The following is a 16,629-nucleotide window of genomic DNA, read 5'->3' on the forward strand; positions in this document are numbered from 1 at the left end:
AAAACACGTAAACTCAGAAGATGTGGACTGTGACTGCACCATATATCTAGTCGGGAGTGGTGCTGACTGATAACAGATGATTTGGAGCGATTCGCGCGCCATATGTTGGTCATTCTAAGGACTTATGGAACTACCCTCGTATCTACTCGGCTGGCACTAGGAAAAAATGTACAAGACCCGAGAATCGAAATTTGAAATATGGACAATTTTTAAAATTTTCATTTTGGTATTTGATAGATTTTTATCCTAGCGTATTTCTATGGTAGAAAAGCCCTCATATGATCAGAAAATATTATGTTATCCTTGTGTCTATGTAAAGAGTTTAACCATACTTCGAAAACATGATGTATATTACACATTTTGTGTAAAACGATAAAAATCTGAAGGGAAATTTTAGAGGACGTTTTAATTTCATGCATTTTTTGGCATTTCACATGGTTTGGCGAGTAGTATAGTGCATTTTATGGATAAATTTAGAACTGTTATTCAAGGAAGGCTGGTTAACGAACTTGAACTTTCTTTTGAAGCCCTCAAGATGCGTGAAAATCACAATTCATTGCGATCATTTTTTCTGATGTTACCATGCCTATAGTCTGCGGACTACACACTATAGACAAACATCTGCGCAAGACACTCCCAAAGCCTCTATGCATTTCACACGTTAAAATTTTTGATTGAAAAGTACTTAAGCAGGGCCTGATTTGGCATTATCAGAGAGTTACTTCTGGAGAAGGCGACTTCAGCTGAGAAAGTGTACAAGATATATGAAATAAAAAGTTGTTGATGCGAATATTGAGCCACAGTAGAAAATAAGAAAGTACTTTTTAGTCAAAAATTTTGACGCACGTAAAACTTGGAGGATTAGGGTTCCTGCCTTTATCATTGTTAATGAAACACTCGAATATTTTAGGTTCATGAATGTCCAAACAAATCATCAGCATTTCGAGAAAACGACCATTTTCACGCTTCAGGTGTCCACATATGAAAAACTATAATGATTAACTTGAACACAGGATCAAATAATTATTTCTTTTTACATACATTTTGATGATTGATCAAGCGTAAAACTTTAATTAAAGGACTGCGACTATCCCCCAATTCAAAACAATCTCCAGTTTCAGGATCCCAAATGATAGTATTATTTATATCTTCTTCCACAGTTAAAGCAAAGGCTGCCCAATTTCTCGTCTGAGACTCGCCTGTACAGAAAAAAATTATACTATTATGAGAAAGTTGATGGTTCATCGTTGTATAAATTAGGAAAGTTTACAAACAGGTAGATTACAACATGCCTAAAAGTTCCGGATTAAGATCAATACACCACCTCTACAGCGTATATCTTCTTTCGCCAAGATTGCCTATCAGAAGTTCATCGTACACACAGGTCAAAACCTTGCTGTTTCTGGATTGGAACCTCTAACTTCCATGTTTCTGTATCCTCAATGATTGGTTCTACGAGGAGATTTGGGCTAAACACACGAAGTTTCCATTTTACGACCATCCAATCATGATACTCATTAGGGACCGTTCAAGTATCACGTAAGGTTCTTTCTTGATACTTATATCCTCCTTCCCCACCCCGTACATAACGCTTTTTTATAGTAGGTGTGCGTACTATTGTATAGTAAGTGTATGTACAGCAGACTCCCTCCCCTACCATCCGTTCATGATAAGAAGACCCATCCAAAATAGCTTCCATATTTTGACTATACATACGTGAAAACAAAATTACAATATATTAATAACAATTAACGTGAAATGCACTAAAACATGACTATGCTATCTCTCGCAATGTACGTAGTACAGAGCTATACTTTGACTTGTATTGCTTAGCAATTTTCAACAAATACAGTCGCGTAACAATTAGGAATCACAATATTGAAACATATTAATTAATAACAAGTAATGCCGAAAGACAAATTGGATGGTAGTGTGGGTGTGAGGGCACATCGGAATACCATGAATGATAACTTTCCAACTTCGGGGCTGTAGGGGCGGAACATTCCAGGAATTGCGGACTTATCGGATGCCCCCTCTAGTGGCACGATATTAGGTGCGTGCATGCATTAATAATGGGCGCAAATCACGAGAAAAATATCACACGTAGTGGGAAAACCACAATTAGTGTGCGTGCCGTACGTGTGATGACGTTTTATGGGGAGTGTACATTTATCGGACGGTAAGTTATGGGACTTCTACTGTATATACATCAATTTGTATGCATTTCTTGTTGAAATTTTCTGCGTTTGCTTTACAAATTTTTCATTTTTGAGATCTGCTTATTTTACAATCAATTTAAACTGAAGAAAAATAAGAGCAAGTCCAATTAATCTAAAATTGCCAATTAATCAATCTTGCATTGGAAATCTTAAAAATTGAATAACTTTGAATTGAAAATTGTTTAAAATAAAGAATTTTCAATTGTGAATCTTCAAAATTAAATGATAAAAAAATGTCCAAAATTACATACCTTTCAAATGCGAATGAAGAATTGTCAGCAAATTGCATAAGTTTTGAGCACGGTAGTGCAATTTTGAAGCTACAAAGACAAATATACTCGTAACATATTCAACCGAAAAGACAATATTCCAACCAAACAGATTAATTTTGTATTGAAGAAGACCAATTCTAAAAGAATATTGTTTAAATTATTTAAATTAAAAATCTTGCTTAATTTCATTAACTGCGAAAAAGTTTTAAAAACGCAGAAATAATGGGTTATTTTCCCCTCTACTAAGACGTTAAATTTAATATAAATATTAATATTAAAGAAGATTAGTCTTGAAATTGAAAATATTCCACTAATGGATTCCAATATGCATTATAAGTACCATTTTCAATGTAATAAAGTTGCACTTTATCATTGATTCGAATGTACAAAGTAATAAGTATAGAATTTTTTATAACCTTCAGAACGTCAAGTTCATTGGTTATTTTGTTACGACTTACGTCGTCCACTTGCGTTACTTGTTACGCATTACCAAAAAACATACTTTTTTAGTAACAGTAAAAGTAACGCGTTAAATTATCTGGTAACGGTAATGCAAAGTAACGTAGGTTACCAATCATTACTTTATTACAATTTTTAAATACGTTGAGCCATTAAATATTTCATTTTCAAGAAAACCAATCAGATGATGTATTTTCTTACTACATAAGAAAACAAACGTTTTCATACATTTTATTCAGAATCCTTAAAATGATCTAAATCGAGTTGAAACTCGACATTTCTCTTCAAAATTAGCTATAGAATACGAATAACGTATTAGTTTTCAAATATTACCCCCAAAAGTTTGTTTTATAGGGTCCCAAAGGAATACTATCAGTGAAAAAATGGGATTTGCGATACTTTGTCGCTGATTATAATTTTTTTGCGTTGTAAGGAAATGAAAATGGTTTCTTGTACTAAAATACCACTTAATTATTATTGTTTTTAGTAATTTTCTCATCAAAAAGAGTTAGAAAGTCGCGGTTTTTTTTAACCTTTTCCACTTGTCCAATTTTCAATTAGAGGGATATGATATTTCATCAATGTTAACAAGAGTGATTGTTTATCTAATTAATTATTAATCTTAATAATATTATCTTAGAATAATTCTACAAAATTGTAGTTTACTAACAATGCACTTTTAGTCCAATTTTCAATTAAGATGAGTTAAATACTAATTAATTAGAGTCAAGGAAAGGAACTAATATTCTAAGGTTTCTGGCTTTTTGTCCAAATTTCAATTAGATTGAAGTAATAATTAATTCAAGTTAAAAAAATAATTGTTTAAACATTGTATTATTATTGTTCAAGGTCTTGGTTAAATTCGAATTTGCGAGATCCTCGGATCAATAAAATGTTAGAAAATCAAACTTTTGTTGAGGACATCATTGTTTTCACGAAAAATTTGAATTTCGCAAAAGAGAAAAATCCGTGGGCAACAGACGACAGCATTTGAACGGTTAGAATCGTTTGTGAATTTATTTTTTACGCACAATTCTGACATCATAGAAGAATTCTCGAAAGATAGCATGTCTTTAAAGGGTCACGAATTGATGATGGTAACCCTAAATTTTGCGAAATTCGTCGCGAAATGGAGAAAAGAAGGGAATAAATTGACATTTCCTGTGTGTGTGTTGTAATCAGCCACCAGGCTAACTGTCACCTTCGCGCCAAGAACGGTATTGGGGCACCCTTCCTTATCGATCATGCAAACTTTTTTCGAATCATTTATGTGTATAATCGTAAAATATTTTCCTTCGCATATTTGCGGGTGATAATCGTCATAGATTATCACGTAGCTTGGCGATGCAGTGTTAGCTGTAGCGACGGAAGAAATGAGAATCAGTCAAAGATTAGGCAGTTTTCAATTTGGAAATAAAAGCATGTATATCGCAGAATTTCTTACATTGACAATTATTCTAAATTTACAAAACTGGCGAATATTGACTTTTCTGTATAAATTATAACTTGATGAAGTTACCCAGCAATACACTTCAAAACCATCAAATTTGGAAATAAGGCTCTCTGTAAATATATTTATGATTTTCAAGCTTATCAAGTTGACCAAAAAATATTCTGGACATTGCAGAATTTTCCACATTGATAATTATTCCGAAATTACAGAACTGACGAATATGCATTTTTCTTGGTAAATTAAAAATTATCAAGTTACCCACGAATAAATTTCAAAATTATCAAATTCAGAATTTTCAATATTTTCAAAGTAGGCCCTCTACAAATTTATTTATAAATCGGAAGTTTATTCAGTCGCCCGACTATAAACTTTGAAATTCCTCAATTTTCCACGATATCCAGAATAGTTGTTAGGCGACTTGATAAGCTGGAAATTTGTAATTAAATTTTCACAGGGACTAATTTCGAAATTTGATAATTTTGAAATTAATTGCTGAGTAATTTGATAAATTAAAAATTTATAAAGGATGGTCAATACTCGCCAGCTTTGTAATTTTGAAATAATTATCAATGTGGAAAATTCTGCAATGCCCAGAATAGTTGTTGGGCGACTTGATAAGCTTGCAATTTATAAATAAATTTGCGGAGGGGCTAATTTTGAAATTTGATAGTTTTGAAATGTATGGCTGGGTAACTTAATAAATATATAATTTATAATCCAGTTATAATTTCTAACAGGGTAAATCTACATGTTTACATACAATTATAAATTGGTTTATGTATAAAATTTGTGCGTTTGCAGATGTTATCTGCGAGACGTATTTCAATATTTTGTAGGAAATTGTATTCACATTTTTGGTTTTTATTTCCCAATTGAACTCTGCCTAATCTTTGGCTTATTCTTATTTTTTCCGTTGCTGCGGTAAACAGAGCATCACCCAGCTAAGAGATATTTATTTCTAAGTAATGCTTTGGAAAAAATGATTTAATCATCGGAGAAGCATTAAAAAATTTTATTTGAAATGTTTACAAGACGAAAAAAAAGTTGACAAAAAAATTTGAACCCACGGCATTCATACATATTCTATAGATAATTGTGAAGAGAAATGTCTTACAACTTGATTCAGCTAATATTGGTGACTCTGAATCAAATTTACAAAAAACGTATTTTTTTTCTTATGGGAAATACGTATTTTGTGTGGTTCAAACAAATTTCCTGTCGGTATTCATAAAAATTCGAGAAAAAGAAATTCCTATGCATTTTTAGAACACCCCGTTTCTGTTCAGCACCGCTGTATTAATGCTGTTAGACAAAAGACATCGCATGACCAATGAAATTTTCGAATGGATGGTACTATTGAAAAAAATATAAAGTTTTCTGGAAAGTTTTAAGTAAAATGCAGCACAGATTTATAAACCTATTAATCGACCGAATCCATTTCATATCAGGAAGGTTCTACGCTTAAAATCGCAGCATCTCTCGGGGACAAAATATATTGTTTTTAGAGGCAAATTAGGCAATACGTTTTTTTGAAATGTGTGAAATTTTTTTTGGCGAAGTTATGCGTATTTGCATTTTTGGCTTCGTTTATCAAAAATTTCCGATTTTTTCTTTAAACTTATATAACTTTTGACTTGATTAAGATATTGAAAATCGATTTTCTTAAAAAAGCCACAGTTATATTTTTTGTCAATTTTTTGTTGAATATTTACTATCATAAGGAAAACAACTAAGCAACTTTTGTGGCCAGGAGAATTTTTTTACTTATGTTTTAGTCCTGATTTCGAAACTATGCACAGAAAAGCAATTTATAATACAGTTAAGGTTGTATGTAAATCCCATCTCCGTACAAATAGTAGAGTTCCGTGGGGCGCCGTCAAGCCATACTACATTGAAAAAATATCACGGAATCGCATAGTGAAGATTTTAGTGCGCTACTGGCATAGAATTCGTAGGATCTGTGTAAACGTATAGTTAGCACACTATGCCAGCGGCAGATTCGTAGATCGTGGAACGTCGCAATTAAAACCTAACCATGGCTGATCAACTGTCATGTGCGTTTGACTATCTTGGTACAGCAGATAAGCTGGAGAGAGGGAACAGTGTTGCTGCTATGAGATACTGTTATGTTTATCAGTTTGAAAGTGACTAAAATTTCAATGTTTTTCATTGAATTATCTATGAAACTACACGGTGGAAAAACTTGATTTATATTTTTTAAAGTTTATTTTCAAGCAGCACTAATGTCTATATTTTTTAAATTTCTCTACCAGTGCGTTTAATTATTATAAATTAAAATGTGAAGATTGCCTATGCACTGTTCATGAACTACATGTTTAAGCAGTCAATTTTGACATTAATTACCTTGGCATCGGTATGGTTTAAAAATTAAAAATTAATCTAGCATATAAATTATTATTTCATTTAAATATAGCTCTTTCTTCAAAAAATTCAACCAGAGATTATTTTTTTTACATACAACCTCAATAAGGGACTTGTACAGTTAAAAGAACTGGCTGCTCTGCTACAAGTGCAGTTTCCCGAAAGAAAGGGATCGTCCACATATTACGTAAGATGTTTTTCTTTTGCTTATATCGTTGTGTCCTTCTCAACTTCACAGCAATTTTATGCTCGTCTTTATGCAAACAAAAGAAAAACGTCTTACGTAATTTGTGGACGATCCCAAATATTAAATTTTTCTTATTTTTCTCTTAAACGGTGTGAGATATGATAAATGAGTAAATAATTTTTTTGTAACATTTTGTTAACTATGCAAACTACTTTCTTAACATTTTTTTCGTATCTGTTACTGTAAGCAAATTTCGATTTTATGAAAAAAAAACCCTCCTGGCACCTAGGGCGCGCGATTTTTGGTTCTCGCGCTTCGCGCTCGATTGTACATTTATCTTGCGCTTCGCGCTCGATTATGTATTTACCTCGCGCTACGCGCTCGGTCTTTATATTTTCGCACATTCTTCCGCAAACATTTTAAAATTAAGACTCAAAACATCCACCACTGTGATTTTGTGATTGTGAATTCTCTTTCGTTAAAAAAGCTTAGCTCTAGATTTTGAGCTCACCTATGGCACGAGACTGAGGGCAATCGCACTCCGCGCTTAGTCTTTGCGTTTCTTCCGCATTCGGGCACAGACCTTTTAAAATCATAGGTGAACTGACCGACAACTGCAATTTTGTGATTTTGAACTCTCTTTTGTTAAAGCTCTTTTGGCGTTAACGAACACATTCTCATCACGTATCTCGTGCTTTGCACTCGATTTTTTCCAACCTGTCAACTTTTCTACATTATACATAACGCTTTTATATCAATTATAATACATTTTTTATGTAACGCTGCCAGGGATTACTTATTAAAAAATTGCAAAAGAAAAAACAAATTGTATTTATCATGATTATTTTTGTATTTGTTTCTTATTTTGCTTTAAATTGTATTCTAAGCTGCTCTGAAACATGTATCATTTCAATAAATGTATATCATTACAATCCATAATATGCATAAAAATTGAATCATACTAATTCTTATTTCCTTGTTTTTATTTCTTTATTTTTAATGTTGTTTTTTAGGATTAAATAAAAACTACTGCGCATCTGCATAGGGTCTGATACAGGAACCTATATAGGGTCCTACATAGGAGCCTATGTCCTCTTTCGTCTTTTCTGTGCTTTTTCCAAAAAGTTAATTTTTTATTTTTTAACTTATGTTTTACGATTAAAAGAAAATCTACTCGTCCTATCGAAAAATAATCAATAATAAATTTATAGATCTTTTTAGGCGAACAACTTTTGTCTGGTAATTTAAGTTCATACTTGTGTCGTTTTTTCAAAAAAATTAATAGTTTTAATTAGAATGCTATTTTTTTATGACTAAAGCAAAAATTAACTGTCCTATCAAAAATTATAGCTCTTTTTTGGATGAACAAGTCTTGTCTCCATTTTTCTCGTAGTTTATATCAAAAAGTGATTCATTCTTAATTTGCAGTTTTTTCCAGGGCGCGCAATTTGAGCTTTTTTATTTTTTTCGTATCTTGCATAGTTTACCAAAAAATGGAATTTTTGGATTTTTCATTATTTTTGGTACGATCAAATTTGGAGTGTTCAACTTCTCGACCAAATTAAAAAAGTTTTTATCACAGTCCTGTAGGGCTTTCAAAAAGCAAAGTTTTTCATCTCTTGACTTTTTTTCATACCATGCGTTTTTTGGCTTAATATTTTCATTTTAGTTTGGTTTTAGATTTTGAAAATGCTCTAACTCTGATAATTTTCTTTTTATAGACAAAAAACATGGTGATAAATTATTTGAGCTTCAGAGTACTATGAATAACTATACATAGAATTTTTAAATCTCGAAAAAATGTGGTTTCGAACATTTTTGGTACGATCAAATTTGAAATTTTCAACTTTTGGCCAAACTAAAAAAGTTGTTTTCATAATTTTGTAGGGCTTTCAAAAAGCAAAGTTTTTCTTCTCCTGACTTTTTTCATATCATGCGTTGTTTGGCTCTAAATGTTCATTTTAGTTTGTTCTTTTGGATTTTGAAAATGCTGTAACTCTGATAATTTTCTTTTAATAACAAAATTCAGAAGCATAAATTGTTTAAGTTTTGAAGTACTATGAACAACCGTGCATAGAATTTTTACCTCTTGAAAAAATGTGGTTTCAAACATTTTTTGTAAGATCAAATTTTGAATTCTCAACTTTTTGACCAAATTGAAAAAGTTGTTTTCATAATATTGCAGGGTTTTTAAAAAGCAACGTTTTTCTTCTTTAGACTTTTTTTGTATCATGCATTGTTTGGCTTAAATTGTTCATTTTAGATTGTTTTCTGGATTTTGAAAATGCTATAACTCTAGTAATTTTTGATTAAAAAAAAATTCATTCGGATAAATTGTTAAATCTTTTGAATTCTATGAATAACCATACAGAGAATTTTTGAATTTTTAAAAAAGTGATCACAAAAATATTCAAAATGTGCCCACTTTTTAATTTTCATCCAAAATGGCTGGCTATCGAAATGGAACTATAGTTTAGGACACTAAACGAGTTTACCAAAGGTCAATCTGATAGGTTAATTTTTTCAAAAGTTTTAGTGTTCACAGACAGAAAAACATACAGACATACAGACAGACTGATTCGTAAAAACATGTTTTCAACAAAGCATAAAATTCAAATACGCATAACTTCGGAAACAAGTTTTTCACAAATCGTAAAAACACGGATCGCCTAATTCCCTTTAAAAAATATTTCTTTTCCCAAAAGATTTTATGATTTCAAGTGTACAATCTGCCTGATTTGAAAAGGATTTGGTCATTAAATTAAAAATACAATCAAATGTACCAAATTCGTAGGATTCTTTTTGGACATTCAAATACTGTATTAAAAATTTAATAAAAAAAGTAAGGGCAAGATGTTATGTACTCAGCTTATAATACACATGCTCCCTCACCTCTATTTTCCTCAATAAAATGGAAAAACTGACTTTGAGTTTGTTTTTACAAGGAATGTACCCCTGTGAGTCAATCTCACTGTTTAAAAACGCACACAACAAAGAATTGTAACACGAATTTGTCTTTGCACCCGACAACTAAAAATAACTACACACCACACGAAGAACGGAAAGTTAGGCGAAAAGGAAAAAGTAAACAAAAGGAAAATCAGAAAAATAAAAAAAAGGTAGAGAAAATTTTGAAGAAAAATAGGCAAAACTGGCCTTTCAAAATTATGGAGAGGGCGTAGCATTCTTTGACAAGGATACGAAATCGACATCGGACTCGGCGAACATAGTAGAGAGAATTGATAACCCTTTTCTAACGGCAGAAACCATGTTCCGCGCTTCCTCCCCTAACGACAATAGAACACAATCCCCTTCAATAATGAGTAGCGACGAGTTATTAAGGTTAATGATGACTAAAATGGAGGGCATGGAAACTACAATTAATCAAATGATAGCAAATACGAATGATTTGTCTGAAGCGAATAACAGAATAATGGAGGAAATATCGTTTCTAGGTAACTCGTTGGGATTTAAGGGTACAATTGAAATCGACAATTCTAAGAATAACACGGAGATCACGGGCGACAAAAGCGAGATAATAATAATAATGGCAAGAAAGTAATTAGGTATACAAATATACATTTTTCCGAAAAATGTTATGTTGCCTTACAACAAAATTTATCCTAGTTAGGATCAGTATCTACGTTAAGGTCTAAATTAGACAACATAAAACAAGGAAAAACGGAATTAACTCGAAATTACAATTTCAGATTTCGGCAAGAAGTTAATGAACTAAAATACACAGTACAAAGTTAACATACGAATTGGACAGAACGAAAAGTTTCCTTAAGCATTGCAGAAGGAGAATGTTTAAAACGTTATTGGTTGAATTTGAAAAGAGAAATTCGATTCAAAGTTAAAGTACAAAAACCCTCTAGTTTGTCAGAAGCACACAATTCAGCAATGGAGATGGATATATGGTTATGAGAAGCGCAACCAATTCCCACACCATTATTTACACAACTCATACCCCAGTTTTTGCGATCACAGATGTCAACATATATACCTAGGCATCTGGCAAATACAACAACATACTCCTTAAAAACTCCTAATCGAAATATCCCATAAATCGATCAATTACAAATAAAGGGTCATAAATGCAGCAAAATAAGACATTTCGCAGCCCAATGCTACATTAAACCCGAAAATGTACAGAACATCCAAAACCTCAAAAGGCCACCTCCATCTCAAATCAGGATAAAAAGGGAACAGGAAGAAGAAGACAATGACTTAGAGAATCTGGAAATGACGGAAGAAGAGATTCAAGAACATAAAGACTACGAAGAAGCGACCGAGTATCAGCAGTGTCTGTATAATTGCAGTTCGTGAAAGGGAGAAGAGCAGATGGAAAAAATACCGATTATAAGTAGATTCGGGATCTTCACTCAACCTGGTAAAAGAATCCGCTCCACCATTAAATAAACCGAATCATCGATTTATGAAAAATTATATTATGGGAAATGACAAACATCAATCAAACAATATATCTTTGTTACCCAGGGAAAGGCCACCTCTTACACATAACCGATTATGACTTTCCTATGCCAGAAGAAGGTATAATTGATTTACCATTCTTCAAAAAAATTAGTAAATATTCGTTAACCCCTATCTACTTAATTTTAGAAAACAAAAACTACCGTTATAATGGTTATAATGGTAAGGAGTATATCCCATTCCATTCAAGTTCAGTTTATCAAATTGAAACAGAAGAAAATGATCAAGAAATATTAATTGAAAATCAAGGAGGAACATCGGATGGTATTTATCGAATCAAAAATCATAAAATAATTTTACTATTCTTTCAATATAACAAAAAACCTGTGAAATTACCAAAAATAATTAACTAAAAGAAAATAATGTCTTTTCAATCACAAGATGAAATTTACAACCCTAAAAAATTAAATAAAAGAGAATCAGAAAGAATAGTCAAACTATTAGAAAATTCAAAATTAGATCATATTAAAAACCAAGCTAGAGAAGAAACAAAAAGATTATAGTAAAGTATAATAAAATCTTCATATTAGATACAGACCCATTACCATGTACAACTTTAAGTGAGCATAAGATCATTTTAAATTCAGGCAAAATAATAAACCTTAAATCACACAAATTCCCGAAAAACGTAGAGAATTTACTTTGAAAGAAACACAGAAGTTATAAGATGAAGGAACAATACGACACTCACAATTATCTTTCAATGCACCATTATGGGTAGTTCCTACCAAGGGAAATAAACTTAGGATGGTAGTAGTTTATCGACAAATCAATAAAGACAACGACCAGGATGCATTTCAAATCCCGATCGAAGATCGATTTAGACCTTCGGTCTAAAAAATGCTCCAGCAACATTACAAAGATTAATGGACAATGCTTTTAGAGATTTAATTGGCAAAGATTGTTTTAAGTACATAGACGACATAGTAATTATACGAAAAACACTAGAAAAGCCCAACCTAAATCTGATTAAAGTATTTAAAAGGATAAAGAAATTAGGACTAAAATTAAAACCTAACAACTGCAAATACCTTAGGCCCGAGCCAGAATACCTAGGTAATTTAATAACCAAAGACAGAATTAAACCTAACTTAGCAAAAACAGAAGCTGTGAAAATCTTTAAAACTCCTATCGCAGTTAAAGAAATTCATTCATTTTTAGCATAAGCGGGATACTATAAGAAGTTTATAAAAAAATTTTCTACAATAGCAAAACCAATGGCCAACCTGATAAGAAAAGAAGTAATATGCGATTGGACACCCAGATGTCAAGAAAGCTTTATCAAATTAAAAGAACTTTTGTACAGTGCAACCGGTGCTATCATTTACAAATTTTAAAAAAGAATTTTCTCTAAAAATTGTTTGGGCAGGGAAAAGGTTGAGACAGTATCTATTAGGAAATCCCTTTAAAATTCGAACGGATCATAAATCTTTAGTTTGGCTTCACAACGTAAAAGGCCCTAGTTCAACATTACTTCAATGGAGATTACGTCTTAAAGAATACAAGTACAAGGTAGTATATGTAAAAGGAAAAGAAAACAAAGCAGCCGATTTTTTGTCATAACAATTCCCACTCCAAAATTAAGACATAGTCAATGATTCAGATACCACAGTGCCATTAGATAGTAGAGAAGAAGAAGAAGAAGTAGAAGACGAAAAAGAAGAAGAAGAAGAAGTAGAAGACAACCAACTGCATGCAGGATTTTTAGAACGGAAAGGACACCTTGTAACAAACGACACAGTTTGTTTTTGATTATTGATAACAGAATTTAGAGATACAGAATTGACAATAGCAAGATTAATTTTCGGTGACCCAACATTTCCACCATTAGAAAAGGAAACTCTTTTGGAAATACAGTCGAATTCGATAACTCGAACCACCAAGGGAAACAAAGCAAATTTTCGAGTTATTGAAGAATTATATCTAGACGAAAATACGTCCAGAATATACACTAAGTATACAATATGAGAAACGAGCAGAATGTAGGAAAATGCCTAGAAATAGCAGGATTTATAAATACTATACGAGTTCATGTTTAATATTAAGATTATTCCTCGTAATAACAATTTTTTGGGCCTAAGAAGGGTCGATTGTAAATAATGTAAATGTCAGAATAGAAAGTTTCTTCATGGATGCAGCCTTAATAGCTGGTGTTTCGATTTCTCAAATTACTTGAAAAATTGGGTTATTTTTTGCTGCTTTGATCTAGTTTTCTTGTGGCAGAAACCCCAAATCTTGCCAAAATGGCTAAATATTTCCTGTGGTACATCTTCATGGTATTGAACAAACTTCTGAAACACGTCTAAACTTGCTCTAGCTCCTATTATTTTTTCAGGTGAAATGCCATCTCCATCGGCGGATACGTCTACCTCTTCTGATTCTTTTGACTCTTGAGCCTCTCTCATACACTTAAAAAATTCATGGTTAAAATAACTTAGACGAAATATAAACAAGTACGACAATTCTGAATAAATAGAAGGATCGAGCTATTTGCAGATTATGAATAAAGAGTTTTACAATAGGGCGGAGTGAAAATGATAAAATCAGTTGAATTGTTTGAGCTGAGCGAAATCTATTGTTAAAGTAACTTAGACGAAATATACAAAAGTACGACGATTCTGAATAAATAGAAGGACCAAGCTATTTGCAGATTATGAATAGAGAATGTCACAATAGGGCGAAGTGAAAATGATCAGGTCAGTCGAATTGTTTGAGCTGAGCCAAAAAATGTGTGGCTTGTCATCCGAAAAAAGTAAAAAAAAAAGTTAATTGATTGATATTTTCTGTTTCCTTATATATTAACTGATTAAATTTTTTTCGTTTTTTTGCTCAGATCAAATGGTTCGACTGATTTGATCACCTCTACTCCCTCCTATTGTACAAATTATATACCTTTTTAATGAAGTTTAGAAAGATAAGATCTCTCATAAATTCAACAAATACTTAACAACAAACTTACAGTCTTTAAAATGTTCTCATAAGTGAAATCTTCTGCGACAAGTAGCTGGCTGCCGACGTTTACGAAAACTTCAAACGCTACATTTTGCAAGCCCATCCTGGTCTAAAAACGAGACCACTGTTCATACAAGTCTACTTCAACGTTGCTCATTGCAGTATGCTCTTTTTGATTAGTTTTCGTAAATCCTGTTTTCGGAAGGAGTTAACGATTGTTTCGCTTGTTATAGCATCCTAAGCTGTGTTTAATTCCAAAAATCGTTTCCCGTAGATTAATGTCACGATCTTTATCGCCTTTGTCCATGAAGTGAAGTACTTTTTAAAAATTCTTCTTCTGTGATACACTTTAAGATTTTTGATGATGCCCTGATCTACTGGCTGCCACATGGAAGTCGTGTTGGATGGCAAATGGACAATTTGTACAACCTTCAACGTCTGAATTAAGATTTTGTAGAGAGCCGAACGATTATCCAAAAAGATTAAAACCTTACTTTTTTCTTCATGACATTTTTTATCAATTATTTTAAACCAAGACTCGTAAATTGAACTATTCATCCAGGGTTGTTTATTACTTTCACCAGTCAGTAGTAAGGACTTGACTCTTGCAAAAAAACGTCGTTTTCTTTTGATTTGTCAATAACGAGAAGTCTAGGTTTCTTTGTTCCAGACATGTTAGAACCAACCATGACAGTGATCCCCTCCTTGCTTCTTTGTCCTCTATGAAATTAATAATTTTGCAATGAAAGCGTCCGATCTGGAAAGCATTTGAAATAAAGGCCAATTTCATCAATATTAATAGTGTAATCCTCCGAATATTTTGCCACCAAGCCAGGTAACACTTCCGAACGATACATTTCGCAATCTACTTCTGAAACTGAAGCACTTTCACCAGTTAAAATTTTGTGTACAGATCCATTTCTCTTCTGAAAGTTATATAACCACCCAACACCTGCTCTAAACTCTTCATGTTCCAAGTCAGTTTGAAAATTCTGCAGAAATAATTTCAACTTTCTTCTTCCGAATCGTGGGTAAACGTTTAACTCGGATGATTTAAGTCAACTGAACTCGAGGGCCTCAGCGTTCGTAAGGATCGCATGACTTATGACTATACGAGGTGTGTTCAAAAAATAAGGTGACTTTATGGTTTTCTCAAAAAATATTCATTTTTTCCTCAATATTTATGTTGTCCCATTCAAAGTAATCCCTCTCAGATAGAATACACTTGTGCCAACGCTTTTTCCAATCATCGAAGCACTTCTGATAATCATTTGGTGGTATAGCCTTGAGTTCTTTCAGCGATGCAGTTTTTATCTCCTTAATCGTTGAAAATCGATGTCCTTTCATGGGTCTCTTCAGTTTTGGGAAAAGAAAAAAGTCACTGGGGGCCAAATCCGGTGAATATAGAGGCTGAGGCATGACTGTGGTGCTGTTTTTGGTCAGAAAATTTTTCACAAGCACTTTCAAAATTAAGCAGTTTTGGAACAAATTTCGCTGACATGTCTCATGCTCAAAACGTCCGGAAAGATAGCATGGCATGAGCCAACCGATATGCCAACATCTTCAGCAACTTCTCTGATGGTAATTCGGCGATTTTTCAACACCATTTCTTCCACTGCTTGAACGTTTTCATCTGTTGTTGACGTGCTGGGACGTCGAGGGCGAGGTTCGTCTTCGACATCCCCTCGGCCTTCTTAGAACAGTTTGTACCACTTATACACATTTTTCTTACTCAGAGTAGACTCACCGAATGCAACTGTCAACACTTCAAGAGTTTTAGAGCACTAGATTCCATTTTTCACACAAAATTTAATGCAAACTCTTTGCTCCATTTTTTTCGAAAGAAGAAAATCGCGAGAAAAACAACACAAGCTATATGGTCAAAACTGTGAACATACGATCGTGACGAGTGTACCAACAAAACGAAACAAAAAATTTAAAACTTGAATATACGTAGCCCGCGAAAATTGAAAAGTTACCTTACTTTTTGAACACACCTCTTATATATATATACGAGATTTGGTTTTGATTCCTCTAGAATCAAACTGAAGGGACTATGACAAAGCCACCGAACGCGTCCTCGGGTTGCGGATAGAGGGTCCCTGTACGAAGGGTTTCTGCTGAATATGGTTACAAAAATAAATAGGTAGTCGCGGACAATTGTCCAGGGGTGGTCCCGAAGGAATTAACCCCCAAGCGGAGGTGTGAAAA

The 16,629-nt window shown here is 32.9% G+C and overlaps 1 protein-coding gene across 1 annotated transcript in view; it reads right to left on the reverse strand.

Annotated features, from left to right (window-relative positions):
• Positions 1-16,629, reverse strand: part of LOC117173350 (coiled-coil and C2 domain-containing protein 2A-like) — a 146,254-nt gene that overhangs the window by 71,218 nt on the left and 58,407 nt on the right. The window contains exon 4 of the mRNA XM_033361849.1: positions 1,042-1,199. Coding sequence (XP_033217740.1) covers positions 1,042-1,199 — 158 coding nt within the window. The remainder of the gene's footprint in view (positions 1-1,041; positions 1,200-16,629) is intronic.

The sequence above is a fragment of the Belonocnema kinseyi genome, chromosome 5 (genome assembly GCF_010883055.1).
Source record: "Belonocnema kinseyi isolate 2016_QV_RU_SX_M_011 chromosome 5, B_treatae_v1, whole genome shotgun sequence".
NCBI classification, from domain to species: Eukaryota; Metazoa; Arthropoda; class Insecta; order Hymenoptera; family Cynipidae; genus Belonocnema; species Belonocnema kinseyi.